Below are 26,600 nucleotides of genomic sequence, written 5' to 3'. Positions count from 1 at the left end.
TGAAACTTAAAAGCTTTCGCACAGAAAAGGATACCATAAACAAGACCAAAAGACAACCCTCAGAATGGGAGAAAATATTTGCAAATGAAGCAACTGACAAAGGATTATCTCTAATATTTACAAGCAGCTCATTGCAGCTCAATAACAAAAAAACAAACAACCCAATCCAAAAATGGGCAGAAGACCTAAATAGACATTTCTCCAAAGACATACAGATTGCCAACAAACACATGAAAGAATGCTCAACATCATTAATCATTAGAGAAATGCAAATCAATACTACAATGAGATATCATCTCACAACAGTCAGAATGGCCATCATCAAAAACTCTAGAAACAATAAATGCTGGAGAGGGTGTGGAGAAAAGGGAACACTCTTGCACTGCTGGTGGGAATGTAAATTGATACAGCCACTATAGAGAACAGTATGGAGGTTCCTTAAAAAACTAAAAATAGAACTACCATACGACCCAGAAATCCCACTACTGGGCATATACCCTGAGAAAACCATAATTCAAAAAGAGTCATGTACCAAAATGTTCATTGCAGCTCTATTTACGATAGCCAGGACATGGAAGCAACCTAAGTGTCCATCAACAGATGAATGGATAAAGAAGATGTGGCACATATATACTATGGAATATTACTCAGCCCTAAAAAGAAATGAAACTGAGTTATTTGTAATGAGGTGGATAGACCTGGAGTCTGTCATACAGAGTGAAGTAAGTCAGAAGGAAAAAAACAAATACCGTATGCTAACACATATATATGGACTCTAAGGAAAAAAAAATGTCGTGAAACGATTAGTGGTAGGACGGGAATAAAACACAGACTTACTAGAGCATGGACTTGAGGATATGGGGAGGGGGAAGGGTAAGCTGTGACAAAGTGAGAGAGTGGCAGGGACATATATACACTATCAAATGTAAATTAGATAGCTAGTGGGAAGCTGCCGCATAGCACAGGGAGATCACCTCTGTGCTCTGTGACCACCTAGAGGGGTGGGATAGGGAGGGTGGGAGGGAGGGTGATGCAAGAGGGAAGAGATATGGGAACATATGTATATGTGTGACTGATTCATTTTGTTGTAAAGCAGAAACTAACACACCATTGTAAAGCAGTTATACTCCAATAAAGATGTTAAAAAAAAAAAGTGGTGCCAGGAAAACTAGACAGCTACACGAAAAGAATCAAACTGGACTACTCCCACACCATGCACAAAAATAAATTTCAGGGACTTCCCTGGTGGCGCAGTGGTTAAGACTCTGTGCTCCCAATGCAGGGGGCCTGGGTTCGATCCCTGGTCAGGGAACTAGATCCCACATGCATGCTGCAACTAACAGTTCGCAAGCCACAACTAAGGAGCTGGCCTGCCACAACTAAGACCTGGCACAGCCAAATAAATAAATAAATAAATATTAAAGAGTTAAATGTGATCGCCTTTTAGTGCTTAGAGTTTTTCAGATAGGCTCCTGAAGAGATGTTCATGAAATGAGTGATGATATATCAAGTTATATTTTCTAGTTGTTGTCCTTTATAATTTCACAGGTGTGATCCCAAGGGGAAAAAAAGGATCAGATTTCATGTAAAGCACATATGGGATTTACTTCAAGAGACCCTCTCTATAGTACATGGTTTCTGTATGTTTAATTCTTGTCACCTGGCACTTCCAAGAAGACCCTCTTAAAAGAACTAACAGTGAAGTATTTTGTGTGTACTATGGATTGGTGAGAAGAAACCATACACAGTATAGGGTCAGCTTAGGTTCTCAATGTCATTAGCCAAGGAAATAAAATTGTTTTGCGGGCGAGGCAGCTATGCTTAGATGCAGAAAATCAGCATACTTTGCCATGGTCCCCAGTGCCCCCAACAGAGGCACTCAGGTACCTGCGACCCTGTCCCTGCAAACAGTCTCCTGGGATTTGGAAGCCTCTATATTTGTTACACCTTTGCTCGTTTATACTAGTGGCTCACACACCAGCCTGGAAGAATTTATACAACAGTCCATGTGCTGTACTCACAAGGGTGTGTTTCCAGACAGGATTAAAGAGTTCAATGTAAGATCTGAAATCATAAAACTTCTAAAAGAAAACATAGGCAGTACACTCTTTGACATCAGTCTTAGTAATACTTTTTCGTAAATGTCTCCTCAGGCAAGGGAAACGAAAGCAAAAATAAACAAATGGGACTGCATCAAACTAAAAAGCTTTTGCGGGCTTCCCTGGTGGCGCAGTGGTTGAGAGTCCGCCTGCCGATGCAGGGGACACGGGTTCGTGCCCCGGTCCGGGAAGATCCCACATGCCGCGGAGCGGCTGGGCCCGTGAGCCATGGCCGCTGAGCCTGTGCGTCCGGAGCCTGTGCTCCGCAACAGGAGAGGCCACAACAGTGATTTTGCACAGTGAAGGAAACTATCAACAAAACAAAAAGGTCACCTATTGAATGAGAGAAGTTATTTGCAAATGATATATCTAATAAGGGATTAATATCCAAAATATATTAAGAACTCCTACAACTCATCTCCAAAAAAAGAAATAATCCTATTAAAAAATGGACAGGGGATCTGAATAAACATTTTTCCAAAGAAGACAGACAGCCAACAGGCACATAAAAAGATGCTCAACATCATTAATCCCCAGGCAAATGCAGACCAAAACCACAATGAGATATCACCTCACACCTGTCAGAAGGGATAAAGTCAGCAAGACCACACATAACAAGTGTTGGTGAGGGTGTGGAGAAAAGGGGACCCTCCTGCACTATTGGTGGGAATGTAAACTGGTGCAGCCACTATGGAAAATAGTATACAGAGTCCGCAAAAATAGAACTAACATTTGATCCAGCAATTCCACTCCTGGGTATATATCTGAAGAAAACAAAAACATGAATTCAAAAAGATACATGCACCCCTATGTCCTCTGCAGCACTATTTACAATAGCCAAATCTCTGGACTATATATTTTAAAATGTGATATATATTCTTCATAAATAAAAAAATAAAAAATTACAAACTGTTAACAAACAGGCTTTCCGGGGTGCTGGAATGTGGAAGCAGAGAGGGTGTTCAGGGACCCCAGGGCAAGGACTCTGCTTTGTCCCCTGGGTAGGAAGTGTCCTTCCTGGTGCACTGTTCGGGTTATGAACCAGGAACGCTGGCTGTCTGGAAACACGCCCTTGTGAGTACAGCACATGGACTGTTGTATAAATTCTTCCAGGCTGGTGTGTGAGCCACTAGTATAAACAAGCAAAGGTATAACAAATATACAGCCTTCCCAATCCCAGGAGACTGTTTGCAGGGACAGGGTCGCAGGTACCTGAGTGCCTCTGTTGGGGGCACTGGGGACCATGGCAAAGTGTGCTGATTTTCTGCATCTAAGCACAGCTGCCTCGCTCTCAAAACAATTTTATTTCCTTGGCTAATGACATTGAGAACCTAAGCTGACCCTACACTGTGTATGGTTTCTTCTCACCAATCCATAGTACACACAAAATGCTTCACTGTTAGTTCTTTTAAGAGGGTCTTCTTGGAAGTGCCAGGTGACAAGAATTAAACATACAGAAACCATGTACTATAGAGAGGGTCTCTTGAAATAAATCCCATATTACATGAAGTCTGATCCTTTTTTTTCTCTTGGGATCACACCTGTGAAATTATAAAGGACAATCACTAGAAAATATAACTTGATATATCATCATTCATTTCATGTGCACCTCTTCAGGAGCCTATCTGAAAAACTCTAAGCACTAAAAGGCGATCACATTTTAACTCTGCTCCTCTGGTCCACAAAGGTTATTATAGCTGTCTGTCTGGCTGTCCCTCCACTGCCCCCATGGGCACTCAGGCACAACCAGCAGACTGCCCCACAGCAATAGTCTCTAGGACAGGCAAGCACAGGCTGTCCCCATGATCCCCAGGTGCTGGCCAAGCCACTGGAGTTAACAACCAACCCTGCAATAACAGAGGGCAGGAGTTTCCTTACGGAAGGAAAACAAGATGAGAAAGCATGTTTAGGGCAGGTGGTTGTGGTACATTTTCTTTTTTCTTCCTTCCATTTCCTAAGCTTTCTGTAATTTGATTAAAAAATTTTTTTTTTACTATACATTTTTTTCATAAGAAATTGGAGACATATATAGAAAATAAAGGTCACTTAGAAAACCCACCATCTTGAGCCAGTCTCTGTTACCAATGTAAAAATATATTATATGACAATAAGGAAAGGGTCAATAAAAAGATATTCCGTTCAATGTAGGAAACAACTATGCTGTCTTTGTAGCAATTTCACGGAGAAAATAAACTGATAAAAGGTTAATGAACTCACAATAAGCCCCAAATCAGAAATGAGGTCCATAGGCAACACGTTTATCTTTAAAGCAGTACAACTGAAACGCATATATTTTGTGATAAAGACAAATTAAGAACTGTTACGCTCACATGCGTGTGCATACACACAGGTACCGTTCATCAACGCTACGTGTTCAGCGTGATGGTTCTGACCAGCAAAGTCCCCGGCCTGCTTGCTCCTCCCAGGAGACAGCTGTGGGCCAGCGGCAGACAGCACTGCTCCAAACTCTCACTGTACCTTATCAGCAAAGTGCTGGATGATAAAGGATGTGTTTGACATTCTGGGTTTTTCAAACAAAGAGTTCTTGTTGACAAAATTATTATACAGCTTTTGAAGCCAGTTTTCATTAGTCCCATGTGGTAACTGGAAGAGAAAAGCAAACCAAATAGCAAGTAAGAAAACCGAGGGGAGGAAAAGCGCTAATTCTAAGAAACCAGGATGAGCTGCACCTCAGAGTGAACTGCTCTACATGAGAGGCTCCTGTTTCAGATGCAACTCTAGGCATAAATCTTTCTTCGATCTTATTCTTTAGAGTGATATTTAAATGGATATATCAATGCTCTTTTACAAGAACAAAATGTTATCGATGAAAAGGAAACGGTCATACAATGACATAAGAATGAAGGTTTTTATTTCTGCAAAATCGGCAGTACTTTAACATTTCTTCCCCCCAAAATTATGTGAACATGATTTTTATTCTTGGTCGAATGGGGGAAGATTGGAACTCAGATGTAGTCCTCCCCACCCCCACCTCAGGAACAAAGTTTTTCTTTTGTTTTACTACCTAGTTAATAACTACCTCCTTGAACTAAGATCTTACCTACTTAAACTAAGCTAGTTGCAAAACTTGTTCTTGATACTGGTGATTGTGAAGCTATCAATTATATGCAACCTGACCTCTGTGAATCTAATACACCATATAGGGACTAACTCTGTAGAGTGGGTACAAATATTCCTAGAGGTTACCTTGGCCTCTGCACCCTGCTCCCAGTAGATCAGTCCAAAATGTTTGGCCCTGATGCCTGTCTTTTAATCTTACATCACGGAAGGGGCTAAAGCATAGGTGGCACCAGAAAGGCTAATCTGTGAGAAGAACCATGGAATTGAGAATTCTAGGGAGAAAATACCAGTAAGTCTTCAACGTTACAAGCATTTGGGGCTGGGGGTGGTAAAAATAAATCTTTGGAAAAGAAACAAGATGTGTGTTTAAACATTAAAATATAACCTTTAAACCAAAAAAATGAATACTGTCCTGGGGGTTATTTTTTCCTGTGGCCTGACGAAGGACACTGCTAGGCTGACTCACGGTAAAGTTGTTCCTGCCAGAGGGTAATAAGAGGAAAATTCCTAGAGACTCTTTTCTCAATTGTATGATGTTGATTTTTCAGCTGCACCTCCCAGTGGGTGACTCATGGAATCAGGAAGTAAGAGAAAACTCAGTTCCTATTAGTCATTAACAACTGGTGTGTAGTCACTTCTTGTTTCCATGTCGACTCTATATATACACCTAGCGACAGCTTCAAAGGGCTCCTCCCTGCTGGACATGACCTAAGAGGTCATGCATGTTACCCAAGGGTGCGCTACACCTGCTGAGGGTGGGAGGTTCACTGGGCCCTCTGGGGTTCCTGCTATGGACTGCTGTCTCAGTACTAACATCCAACCAAATAGTAACACGTCAGGAATTTACATGTATATTTTTAAAAATCCATTTTGCAATATGCTCATCTATTACTACTCAGAAGTTGAAAACAACAATTATTTTAAAAAGTTACCAAGCATTCTTCATCCAGTAACTCCAAAATACCCATTTTTGCTTCAATCAGGTCAATAACTGGTTGGTTGTCATAAAAATCTATCAGAGTCCAAGGAATATCTTCCTTCATATACTCTTCTTGCTCAAGTTTAAAGACATGCTGGAAATCCAGAAGTCAACATAGAAAGCAAAAGAGAATATTAGAGTGTGCTTCTGAAGAACAGGACATAAACATTTGGAAAATGTAGATATATGACTGATTTGAATGTTTATGGAAGACCCTAAGGTGCACGCCACCCTCCTTACCCACAATCAGTGCTGCTGAGGTCCTAACGTGGGTGTAGCTGTCATCTTCTTCCAGCCCACTTGCAGGGGGTCCCCACATCCTGGGGTGTAAGGCCTGAGCCAGCCTGCCACCTTTAGCACTCAGGGTGGTCCTGGAGCCCCTTCCTGCTCAGTCACTGCTGCTGTCCAAGGCAGACCCAGCCTCTTCGGCTGGGTGGGAACCAGCCCCCCTGAGAATGTTGGCTCTGGGGCCAGTATGAGAAGCTAACAACTTGGAGAGCTTTGTACATTACTTGTTCGGGCCATGAGGGTACCAGGGAGGCTTCCCAGAGGGCTGGCTCAGGCTCATCCTGGCTGCAGGTGGCACAAGGGGGAAGGGCTATGAGGAGAAAGGCGTCCACAGGAGAACCCCAGTGGGAATCGCACAGTAGCCCAATAGGTGGTTGAGAAGTGAACAGCGCCCGTACAGGCCAGAGAGACAGCACAACAGTGATGGTGGGGGGGGGGGGCAATGGATGGGACTGCAAAGGACAGCAGAGGGGAGATCACACCAGCCCCCTGTGTACCCCCAGAGAATCTCAGACCTGTGGCCTTCTCCTAGGAGCAGTGAGGACCCACGGAGTTCATGATGAGACCTAAGTTCTGGAAAGATAACTTGGTTTGGGGATGGGGATGGCTTTGAAGAGGGCAGGACTGGAGGCAGAAGGCCCGGCCAGGACTCAGCCCAGGGTTCTGTGGAGGCCAGACACTGTGCAAGGAAGGTGGGCAAGAGCCAAGAAGTTGGGAGGAACGTGAGGCTCAGGACACTGGGTGAGTGGTAGTGCTTTAATCACAAGAGGGAGCGTAGAAGGCAAGGAGCCAAGAAGGGAAGGTGGCAGGTTCACTTTGTCACTGCTGAACTCCCAGAGGCCACCCAGATGCAGGGGTCCAGCAGCGGCCAGATTTATGGGACTGGAGCTAAGAGAGGCCTCACTAAGGCTTTTATGTTGATATTTTAAGGTTTTTCCCTCTTCCAGGAGGATCTGCACTTTGATAGATGACTCAACCCCACACCCCCCAAAAAAAACGTGGGGCAGGGGAGAAGGAGGATGAAGTGGAAGAGGAAGAAAAGCAGAATAAAAAAAGAGAAAAATGGAATTGCAGCCTCTGACATGCTATTTTCAGGAGGTGTCTTACACATGTTACTCTGAGGTTGAGGTGAATGTGTGTGTTGGGGAGCAAGATGGCACTGGCGTCCTGGGAGGGGCAGGATCTACAGCTACAGTTCGACTTCAGCTGAGTTATGCTGCATACCCACTTGGAATAAATCTTAGTTTCAGTTATTAAATGCTAAACTTCCAGGGAATCCCCGAGAATGTTAACAGAATACAAATTCGCAACAGGGTGAAATCTTATGCTTATACATGACTTAATTCTGCAGCAAGGACTAGGAAAGCAAAAAAACATTTGCTGGGTATGACTCAACGTGAGGTCTTCTCCTTACAAGAATATTAGGCGGATACTACTGACCTGTTTTCAAAATAAGAAAAATGAGGCTCAGAGAACCCAAGGTCCCAGAGGAAGGAGGTGGTAGAGCTGAGACTCAAACCCAGTTCAGTTTGAGCAAAAGCCCACGCTCTCCATAATGTCACACTATCTTATCCTCATGAGTTGTGTGAGAGAAGCTGAATTTCAGATGACAAGCAGGAGTTCTCCAGGTGAAGATGAAGGGATGGGGAAAGGACAGGGGCAGGTGGGTTGCGGCAGAGAGAGCAGCAGGTGCAGATACTGAGGCTCGCAAAGACTGGAGTCTTCAGGAAACTAAGTGGTTTGGTCTGGCTGCAGAGATGGTGGTCTGTGTCCAAGAATGGCAGGTGATGAACTGAAACAGAAGTTGGCAAGTGGCTCCACAAAGATGAAATAGGAAGGGAAGGTGCAGTTTCAAGATATGGCCACAAGATGGTGTAGCGACCCAGCATGTGAGTGATCCAGCAAGATTTGAAGAGGGAAAGAACCAGACTGAGCCTCTCTCCATGGTCTGTCTCTCTCTGTCTCTGTCTCTCTCACACTCACTCACACACACACACACACACACACACGGCTGAGAGCTAGTTTCAAGAAGGCAGAAAAGTCACTTACCAGGTTAAACTGCTGTTGCAGCTTTTCATTAGCATAATTGATGCAAAACTGTTCAAAGCTGTTCACATCAAAGGTTTCAAAACTGAAATACAGTTTAAACAAGTTAAGATATAACTTGAAGGATATATACATTCATTTATAGGTTAGCATTTTTTCACAGATTTTACAGTTTAAAAGTTTTCTGTTTTCTGCAAGTTTTAAATATGCCTCAAAGCTTCTGGTTTAAATATCCTAGCATTCAGTTTATAAATCACCTTTTTCCAGGCTGCCCCAGGAAGGCATCTTGTGTGTACAAAATACCTACCTGAGGCAGGCATTAAAATAGGCATGGTACAATATGGCCTATCATTTAATCCACACCATAACACTGACATCAGCATTATTATCCTCACTTTATAAGACTGAGAAGTTGAAAAATTTGTCTGAGGATAAATAGTGTCAGACTGAGCTGTGAGCTGACCTGACTGTAACACTTACGTTTCCAGTGAAAACGCAATGCTGCTTCCTGTTGCCCCTCTCTTTGCTGCACGCAGAGGCAGCACGGTATTGCCTCCCAAGGGGTGCTTTCGTAGCGCTTGGAGGAAAAAGGCAAGGCCATCTAATACCCATAGCCCAGCAGACCCCTTTAGGTCTCAGGCAGACAGCCCCACCTCCATTTTCAGACTTTCAGTGTCTGCCTCTGGAGCTGCAAACTCACAAGCTGAGAGGACACCAGTAGACGACAGAATGGGGGGCAGGCTGGAACTGTGCGGGGCCCACGATAACCAGGATTGCCCAACAGGCAGCTGCTACTCAGCTCCAGCCAGCTGTGGCCATGGATTAATGCAGGTCAGGATGTGAGGTCACCTGATTCTCAAGAGAATCCAGAAACCTGATTTTATGTGAAGTACCCCACTCTATGATGTGGGCTGAACAAAACTGGGGCACCCAATTCACCACCTGTCCAGATGAGCGCTCCTGCCACAGGAGGCTGAGTACTTTAGGTGTTAGCATTGACGCTCATCACCTCATTTAACCCAACACCGCCCTAAGTGAAGAGCTGCCCTGACCCCACTGTTACACACGAGGGTCAGAAGAGATGGTGACCATTGCAAAGTGGTGCCAGACATGCAATTCGACCCCAGCTCTTGGTGTCTCTAAAGCCTTAGCTCTTAATCGCTCTAATCCCGAGAGGTTCCTGCCAGCTCCAACCATGGGTCCCCTGGGAATCTCACTTGAGTGAGCCTGTTTGGCTCAGTTTAGAATTCCTGGGGAGGTAAAGGGCCCGGATTGTCCTCTGGGCAGCCGCAGGGTGACTTGGAGCAGGAGCAGAACCCACAGTCCTGACAGCCCCATTCCCCACACGCCCTGGGTGGTCCAGAGGCTCTGCCGGCCTGGACATTGCAGACAGGCCACGGCTGGGCCTGGAGGGGAGACAGAAGGGCCTCATCCAGCCCTGCAGCCCGCAGCTGGGGCCAAAGGCTGGACTTCCTAGGGCAGGGGCGGAATGTCAAACACCAACGACTGTTTTCCTGTTCACGTTTGAACGATCTTTATGGTTCTTAAAATACCTTCACAATTTCTTCCATTTGACCTTTGTAATAATCCTGCCAGAGAGGTCCCCTCCGAAACTGAGGTTCAGAAAGGTTCTGTGACTTTCTGGGGACCACACAACAGGTGTGGTGCAGTGCTCACTCTCTGCAGTCTGACTCCAAGCCCCAGGCCTTTCCAACTCTGGGTCTAGAGAACATAAATACCCGACTTGGCTGGGGAACCACAAGCCTCCATGTTTTTCCAAGCTGAAATCTCAAGGCTCAAAGCTTTGGCTTTAATCGCCTTCACGGAGGGTAACTTTTCTTTTCAGGCTGTCTTATTTCCAGGTCACTCTGAGCTCAGTTCTCTCAACAGCTGCAGGTGTGCATGCACGAGGGCTAACCTAGACATAAGCATACTGGAGAAAGGTGTGATAGGATTTGCCCCCAGACAGTAAAACTCTTACTTAAAGAGGAGAGCTTATTTTTTTGGAGGGATGAAATGAATTCATGGGTGGCAGTGAGCATGTTACTTTTTAAATTTCCAAGGAGGAACTTAATTTTAAAATATAAATTTAAAATCTACTCTAACAAGTTCTTAAAAATTTACAATTACTCCTGTCAAAGATTTGCCCACTTAGCCAAAAATTCAACTTCCTTATGACAGTGGTCTATCAGCCTGCGGATCTGATGCCGACCTGCCATTCTCCCTGTTCTCAGCTGCCCCCTCTCGTCTTCCTGCCCTACTAACCTGCAGCACATCCACCTACTTATTCCCTGCCCAGACATCATCCCAACCTCTAAGTATCTGCCTGCCCCCTCCAGTAAAATTTAAGTCCCTAGAGGTCAGAAGCCATGTCTATTTTCTTTATCAATCACACCTGACATAGTTCCTGGCACATGCATATTTGTTCTTGAATGAAATAATATATTCTTAAAATAAAGGGCTATTTATTTTAAAGACATTTTAAAAACACAGAAAAGAATAGAAAAAAATATAACAGTCACATTTCCACCACAAGGAGAGAGACCATTGTTAAGCAGGACTATTCCCATTTAAAAGTCTGCTTAAATTATTATTGGCTGCTCAAATCCTTTTTCTTTGAACGGACAAGGTAAATAATTTACTAGACTACCCCAGCAATGTATCACTAATTTCTAACTGTTGACAGATACTTTTTTTTTTTTTTTCGGTATGCGGACCCCTCACCGCTGTGGCCTCTCTCATTGCGGAGCGCAGGCTCCGGACGCGCAGGCTCAGCGGCCATGGCTCACGGGCCCAGCCGCTCCGCGGCATGTGGGATCCTCCCGGACCGGGGCACGAACCCGTGTCCCCTGCATCGGCAGGCGGACTCTCAACCACTGCGCCACCAGGGAAGCCCCTGACAGATACTATTAATTGGGAGTCATATGTACAGTATTAACTTAGAACCTAAGTTAAACAAGGAACTCCCCTGAGGCACAGCCTCACATTAAAGAGCTGTGGGAAAAGCGATTTCTCTCTATATGGGTAAAAGTTCAGCGGCCCTTTCTGCCTGCCTTCCCAGCAGGCCAGCCGGCTCTCCCCTCCAAACGGGAAGGGGAGAGAGTGCTGCTTTTCCCCAGGGTGTGGGGGGATACTCCCCAGTCCCGGTGGAATACTCCGTGATGCCTTCCCTGGGACCATCTGCCCCTCCTCCCCCTGAGATACCAGGGTGGGTCCTGGGAGGGGGAAGGGGTTGGGAGCCCGAGGCCAGTTGCTCACAAACAAAAGCCCGGGTGCTAACTCCCCTCACGCTGGCCAGGCCTCACTCACTCTTCCTGGCTGTTCTACAAGTGTCTTCAGCACAAGTCTGACCTGGAAGAGCAGGCCTGGGCAATGAAAAGGAGCAAGATAAAAACCCCAGTGTGGGAACTTGGTCCCCCAAATGTATTAGAATTCTTGGAGGGACTTCCCTGGTGGCGCAGTGGTTGAGAGTCCGCCTGCCAATGCAGGGGACACAGGTTTGAGCCCTGGTCCGGGAAGATCCCACATGCAGCGGAGCAACTAAGCCCGTATGCCACAACTATTGAGCCTGCGCTCTAGAGCCTGCAAGCCACAACTACTGAGCCCGCGTGCCACAACTACTGAAGCCTGTGCACCTAGAGTCTGTGCTCCACAAGAGAAGCCACTGCAATGAGGAGCCTGCACACCACAACAAAGAGTACCCCCGCTTGCCACAACTAGAGAAAGCCCGTGTGCAGCAACGAAGACCCAACGCAGCCAAAAATAAAGAAATTTAGTTTTTTAAAAAAAGAATTCTTGGAGAATGGGGCAAACACATGACCCTCATGATCCAAGAATGGAAGAGGATTTTAGGTGTGAGGAGGCTGGCTGGTAAAAGGCCTAGGTTTGAGTCTACCTCTGGCCCTGTGAGCATGGGCAAGGTGCAGGACCGCTGGGGCTGTTATTTTCACCCTACGAAATGGGAAAGGTATGTCAGGGCTCTACACCTCACAGGGCCTCTATAGGGAAACAGAAGTGGGTGAGAGCCTCATACAGTGCTGGGCTTTCCCACCAGCAGAGCAACTGTGAAAGAGTCTTCCTAAGGCTTAGTTGTTTCATCTGTAAAACGAGGGTAATTATAAGGTTGTTTGAGGAATAAGAAGGTGCAGGGAGACCACGCAGCATGGTAGCTGGCATGTGGCTCTGGATCTTGGCCATTATTGATTTAGAATTTATTTAATATACCCTAGAAAAAAGGCACTGTAGCCCAGGAGACTGTATTTAACATCCATATATATGCAAAAAAAGACAACACCATCTTTCTGATCATGTGAAACACAAAAGAGCAACCGGAACAAAATGACCTAGAAATAACAGGCATTTGACATTTAAATGAGGAAAGACAGGCTCACTGAAGAGACTCTTACCCATAAATGTCCAAAACACCAATAAAAGTGTGCTGCTTGCCTGAAAACTGCAAGGCTTGGTTAATTCTCTCCACAATGAAGTCAAACAGCTGAGCGTAGATCTTTTTGGCCAGCGCGTCCCTGGCGTTGATGGCCTGGGACCTGGTCATGGGTTTCACCACTGTCTCGGAGTTTGTGATGATCTTGCGATGACACAGCCACTGAGCGACTCTGCCACTCTCCAGGCCCAGGAGCTCACAGAACACCTCCAGGTGACTGTCGTCCTTCAAAAGCAAGACACAAGCCCCGTCAGGGCCATCGGGCCATCTAAACCGGCACTGGCCCACTCAGCCAGGCCCCTCGGCCTCTGCATGACCAGGCCTCAGGACACAGAGCCAGGTCTGGGAGTGAAGCAGGAGGACCTGCAGTGGCACTCAGCCCGCACCTGGTCCCTGGCAGGGCACCGCTGTGGTGATGCCAGGCAGCCCTGGGCTTGGTCCCACCTGGATTTTCGATCTGGCCAAAGAATGTCAGTAGTGATTTAGGCCACAGAAGCAATCCTCTCCCCTCTCCTGTGCATGTGGACACAGCCTTGAAGCCTCTCTTCCCTTTGCATCACATCCAGGCCACCTGTCAGAGCCTACACTCACCCTGTCCCTCCTTGTGTTGTTGGGATTTGCCCGGGGGGAGGGTCTGGCCCAGGAGGTACCTAGGTGTCATTGTCAGAGAGAACACGGTGGGCTTCCTGGACTAAGGTAGCTTCCCAGCCAACTTGAGGGCTGTGGTGAGGACTCTTCCTGGACGTACAAAGTGAATCTTATTTCTCTCCCAAGTCTGGGCAGGAGAGCTGCCCCACTGGCCAGCAGGCAAGGAGAGTTCTGCTCCTGTTTGTCTTCAGGCAGCATGGACTAGGGGTCCTTGTCACTAGGCAAGGAGATGTGATCCCATGTGACTGCACACCATCATTCCTCTCAGGAAGGGGAACTTCTGAGGCAGGCTGATCTGTAGACACCATCTCAGCCAATCGGGAAAACCCCATGATTGCATTTAAAAAGCATCAGATTACGGTGGAGATAACAACCTAAAAAGTCCTGCCGCCAACCCACATCCCTTCTGACCAAGATCACAATAATATGAAGCCTGTCTTTAATGTGCCTGATTCTCTCACTGGGGGAGGGGACTGGCAGAGCCACTGGTTTCCTTCCTTCTAAGCAGGAACCAAACCTTCTGAGTTAAAAACATTCAGCTACAGGTGCAGCTACCGGGGAAAATGCAAAGGGGCAGCAAGTTTTAAAAAGTAAGCTGGGGGCTTCCCTGGTGGTACAGTGGTTGAGAGTCCGCCTGCCAATGCGGGGGGCATGGGTTCGAGCCCTGGTCCGGGAGGATCCCACATGCCGCAGAGCAGCTGGGCCCGTGTGCCACAACTACTGAGCCTGCGCTCTGGAGCCTGTGCTCCGCGGCAAGAGGGGCTGCCGGGATGAGAAGCCTGTGCACCGCGAAGGCTTCAAAGAGTAGCCTCGGCTCTCCACAGCTGGAGAAAGCCTGCGCACAGCAACGAAGACCCAATGCAGCCAAAAATAAAATAAAATAGTTTTTTAAAAAAAGCTGATTTTTTTTTTAAAAAAAGTAAGCTGGCTTCATCCGATTGAATTTTCCCAATATTTCAAGTTCTTGATGCAAATGACTGAAAATTACAGGACTGATAATTTTCTACAAAGATTTGACATCTTTTTTGTGGAATCTGTCTCCTAAGATTGATAGACAAAGGATTTTTAGTCTATCAATTTTAACTCCTCCTCCAAAATACTACCTTCAGAACAAACTTCACAGGACAGAGTTCAAAGCAAGGGCATTTGTTGGGTGGAAGCCATAGAAGTTTCAGAAGAAAAAGTGCAGCAGCCCATTTCTGGGATAAATGAGCTAGGATCCAGAGGGAGAACCACACCTACACACATCCCAGGCCTACTATCACCTTTCTCCAAACTTCCCATTCCTTTGTGAACTGACTGACTCTGTCAGGGCTGGATATTGGTGGGGATGGGGGTGGGGCGCTTAGTGTAGGAATCTGAGGAGAGAGAGGAGAATTACTTCCTGGTCATAGGGCAACAGGCCAAAAACACACCCTCCATTTCTGCTCAGAGCTCTCTCCCCTTAAACCACAGGTCGCAGAGCTGAGAAATTACCAGGTGTACAAAATTAACAATTGTTCCCATCTGTTGTTTTGGGGACATGAAAGTAGATATTGTTATGGACTGAATGTTTGTTTCAGTCATATGAAAAACTCATATGTTGAAGCCCTAACCTCCAATGTGATGGTATTTGGAAGTGGGGCCTTTAGGACATAATTAGGTTTAGATGATACCATGTGGATGGGGCTCCCATGATAGGATTAGTGTCCTTATAAGAAAAAAGACTAGAGTTTGCTGTCTCTCTCTCTCTGCCGTGTGAGGACACAGCAAGAAGGCAGCTGTCTGCAAGCTAGGAAGAGGGCCTTCACCAAGAGTTCAACCATGCTGGCACCTTGATCTTGGACTTTCAGCCTCCAGGACTGTGAGAAAATAAATTTCTGTTGTTAAGCCATCCAACCTGTGATATTTTGTTATGGCAACCAGAGATGACTAAGACACATGTTAATACAAAGCTTTAACGATAAGAAGATTTTGCATTTCAGAGAAACATTTTTAACTGTGTGACTGTCCTCTTTCATGGATATTGTTGAGAATAAGGAAACACATACCCCACCAAGAATTACCACTCATAACATTTGTTGCTAAAGAGACACACACATAAACTTATCTTGTGTCCTTAAATAAAGAAATCTGTCACAAAACTTACATGGGAATATATTTCCATAGAGAGCACCACTGGTGTTTGAATCAGGCATGTGTCAGGAGGTAGGAGGTGTCCTTTCTACTTAAAACTGTCCAGTGCCCTTAAGGCCCTGCATGATCTGCACCTTTCCCTTCCGCCTACCCCCCATTTTCTGGCCTCATCTACCATCCCTCCTTTCTCTCACTCCTTTCTGCATTTACCAACCTTTTGGCTATTTTTCCAATAACACTTCCTGCCTTAGGGCCTTTGCACCTGCTGTTCCCTCTACTTCAAATGTTCTTCCTGGAAGTGTGTGTGTGAAGTGACACAATTCACTTCCTTATGGAATTAGAAAGGCTTTCTCTGAATGCCAGATACAAAGGCACAGCCCCACCCCACCCCACCCCTACTCTGCTTAATTTTCCTTTTTAATGGCTATCACCAGCTGCCAGAGCCTGTAACTGTTTATTGTGTCTCTCCCTTCTCCACTTCCTTCCCCCAGATCATAAGCTTCATGAAGGCCTTCTGATCTTGTTTTGTTCACTGCTGTTTCTCCAGAGCCTATAACAGTGTCTGGCACAGAGTAGGTACTCAGTAAAAATTTGTTGAATAAAAGAAAAACAGAGAATGCGTTTCCCCCTTCTATACTGTTGTAAGGGGAAGAAGCTTTACTCTTTGAAGGTAACCCATGGAAACTCCTACCTTCCTTGTTCCTGTTAAACTGGTCTCCCCAGTAGGCCCAATGTGCCTGGTGCTAAAATGCAAAAGCAGGGTAACCATGAGAGGTTTCTACTGATGATCCTCCCAACACAGGAAGGGTGAAACAAACACATATCTTACACTGACCGCCGATCTCTCGTTGCCTACTGCTATGATCTGCACATTGCCCAGATGTAGGATGGCTGCCAGGATCTTAAAAACATCCATCTGAAAATCTTCCTTGAAACCTAAAAACAAAATTTTTCCCAAATTAGGAATACTGCATTTCTTCTCTTGCTCAGTTACTAGTAAGATAAACACCTGAATTCTCTCATGACACTCTAGTACCGTCAGTGCCAAGAGCTGGGAGAGGGAACAATGAGTAGACCCCAGGGAAAATCAAGTTCACTGTCTTTCTAGTTTGACGTGTGCAGACACACAATGTGAGCTGTACAACCCACCAGGTTTCCCTTTTGCTGTGGCTGCTAGGAAGTTCAACACAAAAATTAGTATCTGAGTAACCATTTCATGTCAGGTTCCTGGGAGAACCAGCTCTCATTCATTCTGTGTGCTGTGCTTTCTTTCTTTTTTTTTTTTTTTTTGCGGTAAGCGGGCCTCTCACTGCCGTGGCCTCTCCCGTTGCGGAGCACAGGCTCAGCGGCCATGGCTCACGGGCCCAGTTGCTCCGCGGCATGTGGGATCTTCCCGGACCGGGGCACGAACCCGTGTCCCCTGCATTGGCAGGCGGACTCTCAACCACTGCGCCACCAGGGAAGCCCCCTGTGCTGTGCTTTCTTGATTGTTAATTTTTTTTTTCTTTTTTGCTCATAAGCTCTCTGGATGCTTTTTATGGTGGGTGCTGGAAGGACTTCATTTGCCCCTCCAGCTCTGCACCCTGCTCTCTGCCCCAGGGGACTGGCCTGTTTGGACCAAGGCAATGGGCTCTGGTGGGGTTTGACCAGTGGGGACCCTGGCAGGAGATCAGAGAGCAGGAGGAGACAGGTGCTGAGTACATCTCCCTATCTCTTTCCCTGCAAAGTTGCCTCAGGCTGGCTGTGTTGCCAGACTGACAGAATGTTACTGTTCCGAGTCAGTGCTGACTTTCCCCAACCTTCCCTTCAGGCTCTGTGCCTGAATAGAAAGGGCTGCTGTTTCCAGGTCCCTACTGCTCCTCAGAGGCCCCTTAGCCCCACACAGTTTGTAGTTGCTCCCTTCATAAATTAACCCTCCTCCTTTTATCCTATTTGAATGTGCCCCATGTTTCCTCGATGGGACCCTGACCAATGTATGTGGACTATCACTTGTGAATGAAAAATGTTTCAGCAAACAATGGATGCTGTGGCCATCAGACCATCAGCCACTATGGCTGCCCACAATGGTGCACCCTGAGGGGATTCAGGATAGAGAAAAGCAGGATATGGGTCCTAGGTAGCTAAGGTGTGTATCAAAGGAACGATTTCAATGAACCCAGGCTCTTGTATCTTCCCATAAATAGAAAAGTGGTAAATTCCTTAATTTGAGATGTCTGGTTTTCTTTAATTAACAGTAATCTTTTGATGTTCTGACTTAAAACTCCTACACATCCTGGCTCCTCCCTTACCTCTTGGGAGCAGTCCCTCAGAGCTAGCTGAGAGGCTGTGCGCCAGGCTTAAGTCCTCAGTTTTGTCCTCCAAATAAAACATAATTCTCAACCTTTAGGTTGTGCATTTTTTTCAGTTAACAGGAGACCCTCGCCTCTTCCAGCAAAAAAAAAGAACAGCAGGCGCTAAATGCCCAGTAAGAGCCACTGCAGTTACCTGCTGCTTCTGACTTGAGGATATCTGTACTATCTCAATAGAAGCTAGGTCACGTTCTTAAATAATTTCCAAACCTGGAGAGACTTCTCTCTACTAAGATTACAAAAAATCAAAGTCATAAAAGATTTCAAACCTATGGGACCTAATTAAACTTAAAAGCTTTTGCACAGCAAAGGAAACCATAAACAAGATGAAAAGACAACCCTCAGAATGGGAGAAAATATTTGCAAACGAAGCAACCGACAAAGGATTAATCTCCAAAATATACAAGCAGCTTATGCAGCTCAATATCAAAAAAAACCCAATCAAAATATGGATGGAAGGGCTTCCCTGGTGGCACAGTGGTTGGGAGTCCGCCTGCCAATGCAGGGGACATGGGTTCGGGCCCTGGTCCGGGAGGATCCCACATGCCGCGGAGCAACTGAGCCCATGAGCCTGCGCTCTAGAGCTCGCGAGCACATCAATGAAGAGTGGCCCCCGCTCTCTGCAACTAGAGAAAGCCCACACGTGCAGCAATGAAGACCCAATGCAGCCAAAAATAAATAAATAAATAAAATAATTTTTTTAAAAAATGGGTGGAAGACCTAAATAGACATTTCTCCAACGAAGACATACAGATGGCCAACAAAAACATGAAAAGATGTTCAACATCGCTAATTATTAGAGAAATGCAAATAAAAACTGCAATGAGGGGCTTCCCTGGTGGCGCAGTGGTTGAGAGTTTGCCTGCTGATGCAGGGGACGCGGGTTCGTGCCCCAGTCGGGGAGGATTCCATGTGTCGCGGAGCGGCTGGGCCCGTAAGCTATGGCCGCTGAGCCTGCGCTTCCGGAGCCTGTGCTCTGCAATGGGAGAGGCCACAACAGTGAGAGGCCTGAGTGCCGGAAAGAAAAAAAACAAAAACTACAATGAGGTAACACCTCACACCAGTCAGAGTGGCCATCACCAAAAAATCTATGAACAATAAATGCTGGAGAGGGTGTGGAGAAAAGGGAACCCTCTTGCATTGTTGGTGGGAATGTAAATTGATACAGCCACTGTGGAGAACAATATGGAGGTTCCTTAAAAACCTAAAACTAGAACTACCATATGACCCAGCAATCCCACTACTGGGCATATATCCAGAGAGAACCATTAACTCAAAAAGACACATGCACCCCAATGTTCACTGCAGCACTATTTACAACAGCCAGGACACGGAAGCAACCTAAATGTCCATCAACAGAGGAATGGATAAAGAAGATGTGGCACATATATACAATGGAATATTACTCAGCCTTACAAAGGAATGAAATTGGGTCATTTGTAGAGACGTGGATGGACCTAGAGACTGTCATACAGAGTGATGCAAGTCAGAAAGAGAAAAACAAGTATCGTATATTAACACATACATGTGGAATCTGAAAAAAATTGGTATAGACAACCTTATTTACAAAACGGAAATAAGAGACACAGACATAGAGAACAAACGTATGGATACCAAGGAGGAAAGGGCGGGGGTTGGGGGGGGAGATGAATTGGGAGATTAGGATTGACACATACACACTATTGATAATATGTATAAAATAGATAGCTAATAAGAACCTACTGTATAGCTCAGGGAACTCTACTCAGTGCTGTGTGGTGACCTAAATGGGAAGAAAATCCAAAAAAGAGGGGATATATGTATACGTACAGCTGATTCACGTTGCTGTACAGTAAGAACTAACACAATATTGTAAAACAACTATACTCCAATAAAAATTTTTTTTAAAGCATTTCAAACCAAAATTACACGGAAGCCTCCAGTTCAATCTCAGTCCAGGCATTTGCAGCTGTTCCATTTTACGCTACTGCCTACATTTGAAGGACAGACGATTCTAACAGAAATAAACCCTGAGCATCACCATTATAAATGACAGGTAAGTGATGAAGAAAAGCAACTAAATATACAAAGTTTGGGAATCTGCTCTGGCACTCCCACTCTCTGTATGATCCATTACTTACCCCGTGCTTTCCAAAACTGACAAAACTGAAATAGCAACTCCAAAGCAATGATGTCAAAGAAAGAACTTAAGACCCCACTTAAGTAATTATTTTTAGTAAGATAAAATTACTGCAAAAGCACCACTGGCCTGAGGTAATTTCAACGAGAAACATAGTCCTCAAGTTTCTTGAGCCTGAGGTCCAGGATAGGTCTGACTGTTTCCAGAGTATTCTTTCTGTCAGAGATCTTAATGGCTAGGCAAAGATCAAAGGATGAATTAAATGAGAGTTGGCAGAAGAACAGAGGAAATGAGCTCTTGAGCAAAATGCACCCCCATTCTGCTTCCTCAGTGGGTAACTTGTGGCTAGCTAAAGTACCTGTGATATTGTGATTTAAACTAAGAAGTACATACTTGGGCTTCATCCAGTTTCTTAACACACAGAACTTCTAAAACCCTGGGAACTTCCTAACTTCTGAGAGAGATTAAGATGTCTTTTGTTAATGAGGCAATTCTGGAGTGCCCCTAGGTCCTGTGAGGATGGGAGCTGGTCGCCAGGGGAAACAACCCTGTGATCAGAGAGTTGGAACTTTCAGTCTCACCCCAAACTCCAGGGAGCAGAGAGGGGCTAGAAGTTGAACTAACTGCCAATGGCCAATGATTTAATCACCCGTGCCTATGTAATGAAGTCTCCATAAAAACCCCAAAGCACGAGGTTTGCAAGCCCCCAGTTGAATGCATGGGGATTGTGGAGAGTGACACACTCAGACGGCACGGAAGCTCCGGGCTCCTTCCCACATACTTGCCCCTGTGTATCTGTTCCAAATGACTGTTCCTGAGTTGTATCCTTGTATAATAAATTGATGAGCTAGTAAGTAAAATGTTTCTCTGAGTTCTGTGAGCCGCTCTAGCAAATTAATTGAACCCAAGGAGGTGGTTGTGGGAACCTCTGATTTACAGCCATTGGGTTACAATCACAGGTGACAACCTGATCTGAAGCAGGGTGGGCTGGGGGCAGTCCTGTGGAACGGAGCCCTCAACATGTGGGAGGATCTGAGGGTTTCTCTAGGTAGATAGTGTCAGAGTTGAGGCGAATTGTAGGACACCCAGCTGGGGTCCAGAGAATCGCTTGGTGTGGGGAACCCCCTACCCTCACCCTCCTCCCCCAACACACATTGGAATTGGGTCTCAGAACCATTTTAGTATCTCAGAAGCAGAGCCAGAAGGGAAAGCAAATGAAGCTCTGCAGCAGGCATTATCCTTAGTACTTTCTATATATCACCTCATCTAATGCTTACAACAACTATATAAAGTACTAGTACTGTTCCCATCTTACAGAGGGGGAAACTAAGGCATAGAAGGGTTAGGGAACTTGCCAAAGTCACAATCACACCGGGTGTATCATGGCTAAGCAGTGTACCTACCGCCAGTGACCACTGCAGTGTGTGAAAAGACCTGTGGAGTCATGAAGCTGCCTTAGCTCACCCCAGGGTGTAGAAAAGTGATGGTTCCCTGATGACCCTGCACCGGGCAAAGAAGTCTGATCAGATCCCAGAAGTCTGCTTACTGGGTGTGTTGTGCAATGGATCTGTGTACTGAACTAGACGACCTCACTGCTAACCTTGTCTGCTGCTCCAAACTGACTCCACAGCAAACCACAGCAATGGACAAATCAACCAACAAGTACGTGTGTAGCAATGACATTTTAAAAAGGTATCTGCCCGAATGTGTTACAAGCCTGTGTATGATTCATGTTGGGCAGTCTGCCCTTGAGGGGGTCTCTAAGATGATGACACTGAGACAAACAAGAGGACACAGCCCATGGGACAAGCAGTATACACAAGATATTCACATTGTTGGAGACATGCTATTGGATAGAACTTTCCTTGGGGATGAAGTGTTCTTTATCTGTGCTGAACAATACGGCAGCTATTAGCTACATACGGTTATGAGCATTTGAAACATGTCTAGTGCAAGTGAGAAATGAATTTTAAAATTCATTTCATTTTAATTAATGTAAACAGTCACTTGTGGCTAGTAGTTAACTGTGTTGGACAACTCAGGTTTAGAGACCATGAAATCAACACACAGAATGAGATTACTGGCTGTGGGGGTCACAGGATGATGGCAATCTCAAAGTTATAGTGAGTTCCATGCACGAATCTACTCCACAGCAGCAAACAGACCTCCGAAGCCTGCTCAAACTTCTCTGCCTGGCCAGGGGTCCTCAGGGGACATCCATGTTTAAACGCACTGGGGTTGAAGTTTAGCTTCATGACTCCACCCACGAATCTTTTCACAAATTGCAAGAAAACTATAAGGAACCCATCAACTGTGCTCACTCTATCACCTAGGACAAGGGTCAGCAAATGTTTTCTTATTAGGCTTTGCAGGCACAAGTACTCGACTCTGCCACCATAGCATGAAAACGGCCATAGATCATACTTAAATGAGTGTGGCTGTGTTCCAATAAAACTTTATTTACAAAAACAGGCTGCAACCTGCCAACCTCTGGCCTAGGACATTTTTTAGTGGTTCATACATTGAGGTCATGCTTTCATTAAATGTGTATTGACCTCTCATTCTGATAGAGCATGCCACAGTTCATAAACCAAGAGACGTTCTCTCTTAATCCTCACAACACCCCTAACAGCTACTGTGGTGGCTACTCTCCAAAGATGACCCCCAATGCATTACCCTCCCATTGTTCGTGCCCTGTGTAGTTTTCTCCCAGAAGGTCATAAGTCTGAGCTGGCCCTATGCCTTGCTTTTATTAGCACACAGCAGCAGTGATGCTGCACTGCTTCCGAGGCTGGTTCATAAAAAAACTTGCAGAGTCCACCTGAGCCTGTTGGAACTAGCTCTGGGAGAAGCTAGCCACATGTGACCAGCATGCTGTGAGAAAGGCCACATGGAGGAAGAGAAATGGCCACCCAGCCCTCAGTAGTTCTAGCCATCCCGGCCCATGTGACAGAAGAAGCCCTCAGCTGATCCAGCCCTTGCCACCATCATACGAGAATCCCCAAGTGAGAAGCGCCCAGGAGAGCCCAGTCAGCCCAGAATCACAAGAGATAATAATAAATTATCATTTTAAGAAAGATAAAGTTCTTGTTCTTAGAGGACTCATAGCCATGTCCAATGCATGCATGTGGAGGAACATTAAGAGCTGCATATTTCTCTACAAAGATTTTCTTTTGTTCAGTTTAAGTGAACTTTGCAAAATTAAATTTTGTAGCAAAAAAAAGATCTGATGTGTTTAAAATTAGAAGTTTTGTTAGAATGACTGATTAGGGTAGAAATTGAATGCTAGTTCATAAATTCCTGATGGAAAGGAAGAAGCCCAAAGTTAGACACTTTTTATTTGAAATGTCTATCTCGAGGTTTTCACAGATTAGAATGAGAAGCTTCTACATGATTATTTCTTCTCTTTTACGTATATCACTGTTCTCAAATATTCTCATTCAGATTTAGTAGGTCTGGGGTGATATCTAGATATTAGAATTAAAAAAAAAAAATCTTCTCAGGTGATCTGATACTCTAGTATGGAGAACCACTGGCAATTAGTCACTGTTTCTCAAAGAGTTATACTCTTAGTTAAGATCATTTATTTATTTTTTTAATAAAATTAATTATTTTTATTGCTTCTTCAAGGATATTCTTTTTTCCTTTTTTTTTTTTTTAAATTGGGGTATCGTTGTTTTACAATGTTGTGTTAGTTTCTACTGTACAGCGAAGTGGAGTTCTCTGTGCTATACAGCAGGTTCTCATTAGTTATCTATTAAACATATTAGTGTATATGTGTCAATCCCAATCTCCCAATTCATCTCCCCCTCCCAAGAACATTCTTAAGTAAAACTTTTTTTTACTGTGAGCCCATGGAGGTGAAGAATACTTTGACTACTGCTATCATTTGGTGCCCCTTCCATAAGGTTTCCTTTTTCTTAAGGGTTTTATTGATTGATTGATTGATTGATTGATTGGCTGTCTCAGGTCTTAGTTGCAGCACAAAGGATCTTCGTTGAGGCACCGGGGATCTTTTGTTGTGGCGAGCAGGCTCTTCACAGCAGCATGCGGGCTTCTCTCTAGTTGTGGTGTGCAGGTTTTCTCTTCTCTAGTTGTGGCGCGCAGGCTCTAGGGTGTGTGGGATCTGTAGTTGTACACACGGGTTCAAGAGTGCATGGGCTCTGTAGTTGTGGAGCGCAGCTTCAGAGCATGTGGGCTCTGTAGTTTGCAGCACTCAGCCTCTCTAGTTGAGGCGCATGAGCTCAGTAGTTGTGGCACACAGGCTTAGGTTACCGGTGGTATGTGGGAATTTAGTTCCCTGACTAGGGATCGATCCTGCGTCCCCTGCATTGCAAGGTGGATTCTTTACCACTGGACCACTAGGGAAGTCCCTGCCATAGGGTTTTAAAAATTATTTATTTATTCATTCATTCATTTATTTTTATTGGAGTATAGTTGCTTTTTTTTTTACAATGTTGTGTGAGTTTCTGCTATACAACGATGTGAATCAGCTATATGTATACATATATCCCCTCCCTCTCACCCCCCCTTCAATCCCACCCATCTAGGTCAGCATAGAGCACAGAGTTGATTTCTATATCTTTTAAGAGAAATGCACCTTTTTGACCACTTGGCCTCCAAATATGTTTTTTGATTGGCTCATCTTAAAATTAGAATTTATTTGGTGTCTTCAGAACACATGCATGCTGGGCGTCCCAGCCTTTTTGGAGAAAATGGCCACTCCTGGGATAGGATGCCTTCACTTACCCAGTAGTGTGAAGGTCTTCTGAGTCTCTATCATGTCGGCTCTGTCATTCACGCCCTCAATGATGGTACTGCCCCCCATTCTCGTATAATTAAATTCTTCTGCACTCCCTGAAATCAAAAGTAAGGCTGTGATATCTGTGACACAGAAACTTGAACATACATGTACATCAGAAGCGAGAAGGAAAGTTCACACTTAATGTGCCATCTTAAGCACTTTACAAGTGTTTTTCCACTTATTCCTTAGAATTCTACGTTGCTGACTCAGAAGCTGAGGCTCAGAAAAGTGAAGTGGCCTGCTCACGGATCCACAGCTGACTGCAGGGCAAGAATTAAAACACAGGCCTGACTCCAGAGCGCGTGGTTTTTGTTCCCACACCTAACAATTTTATACAGCATTACTGAGGTTTACTGAACATACAATTAACTGTAGAAAACTTGATAAGTTTTGATAAACATATACTGTTATAAAAAGATCACTATGGTCAAGATAATAACCATATATGCATCTAATATTTGAATAGTAGGGGAGCCTTCAGAAAGCTCTTCCATGTTTGCTCTTCATATTCTATTTGGCAGACAAGGCATGGATATTACCATTATATGAAATCTGAAGAAACGTAGATTCTACAAGTGCAAGTAACTTCTCCAGGATTAGGGAGTGTGCATTCAACTCCGACACACTAGATAATTCTGTCTACCAACATGGCACAAACGACCAAGACAGGGGAGCTGAGATACCACCGGAGTTGGGCCATTTGCACTAAACAACAAATCGCTCATTACTTACGGTTACAATTAATAATGATTTTGAGTCATCAAGGAAATTCAAATTATGATAGAGGGACTCAGTCTCAGAAGACATGGAAATGTCAGAGCTGTTAGAAAAATAACCACTCAAGAAGTTCAGATAAAAAGAAAAGTTTGGGCCCTTAGATCCGTAAGTCCCAGTGGTCAGAAGGTCTTCTTCAGGTAGTTCTAGCTGGATGGACCACAATCACTCTGGAGTTTTGAAAAGAACCCTGGAGTTGAAGGGGTCCCCTATTCCTGGACTCACTTTGCCCCTAACTAATCTATCTCCTTAGTACCCTGGAGTTGAAGGGGTCCCCTATTCCTGGACTCACTTTGCCCCTAACTAATCTATCTCCTTAGTTAAATGCATCAATTCCACCCCTGGATCCCAAGGATCTTATGTTTTTGGACAGAATACTTTTTTTTTTTTTTAAAGTGACGATATTATAAGAAGACGAAATTAACCTAGAATTTAATTTAAATTCCCATAAAAAAGAGACCCTTCCACACACCATGCATTACGTACCCAATTTAAGATGTTTAAATTCCGACTGCTGTGCAGATGCACAAAGCTGATAGAAAATGTGGTAATTTCGCTCATTTTCTGACTGTAAAATAAAGAAAAGTCCTGAAATTACACAAGCCCTTTACAAATGAAAATGTGAGGTTTTCAACAAGAGGGTCTTAGATGGCTAATCTGGACTGACAGTTCTGCTCTCATGGACATGGACATCTACGTGTGTTTTTGCTGTGACCCAACTTCTTGCCTCCACTGGCTCACAGAGGGAGAAATGGTGGCCCAAGATCACCTTCCAAATAACCACCACAGAGAAAATGTTATTAAACAAAACATTCTACGAAATGGAAATAATGTAGTTAGTACCAGTTGAAATTT

At 44.9% G+C, this 26,600-nt stretch overlaps 1 protein-coding gene across 1 annotated transcript in view; it reads right to left on the bottom strand.

The window, feature by feature from the left end:
* Positions 1-26,600, bottom strand: part of MYO5C (myosin VC) — a 115,094-nt gene that overhangs the window by 63,254 nt on the left and 25,240 nt on the right. The window contains exons 7-13 of the mRNA XM_067029857.1: positions 26,232-26,313; positions 24,917-25,024; positions 16,530-16,636; positions 12,900-13,162; positions 8,497-8,578; positions 6,113-6,253; positions 4,578-4,703 (exon numbers count right to left, since the gene is read on the bottom strand). Coding sequence (XP_066885958.1) covers positions 4,578-4,703; positions 6,113-6,253; positions 8,497-8,578; positions 12,900-13,162; positions 16,530-16,636; positions 24,917-25,024; positions 26,232-26,313 — 909 coding nt within the window. The remainder of the gene's footprint in view (positions 1-4,577; positions 4,704-6,112; positions 6,254-8,496; positions 8,579-12,899; positions 13,163-16,529; positions 16,637-24,916; positions 25,025-26,231; positions 26,314-26,600) is intronic.

Source organism: Kogia breviceps, chromosome 3, assembly GCF_026419965.1.
Source record: "Kogia breviceps isolate mKogBre1 chromosome 3, mKogBre1 haplotype 1, whole genome shotgun sequence".
In the NCBI taxonomy this organism is placed as follows: domain Eukaryota; kingdom Metazoa; phylum Chordata; class Mammalia; order Artiodactyla; family Physeteridae; genus Kogia; species Kogia breviceps.
This window is presented reverse-complemented; position numbering and strand designations above follow the sequence as displayed.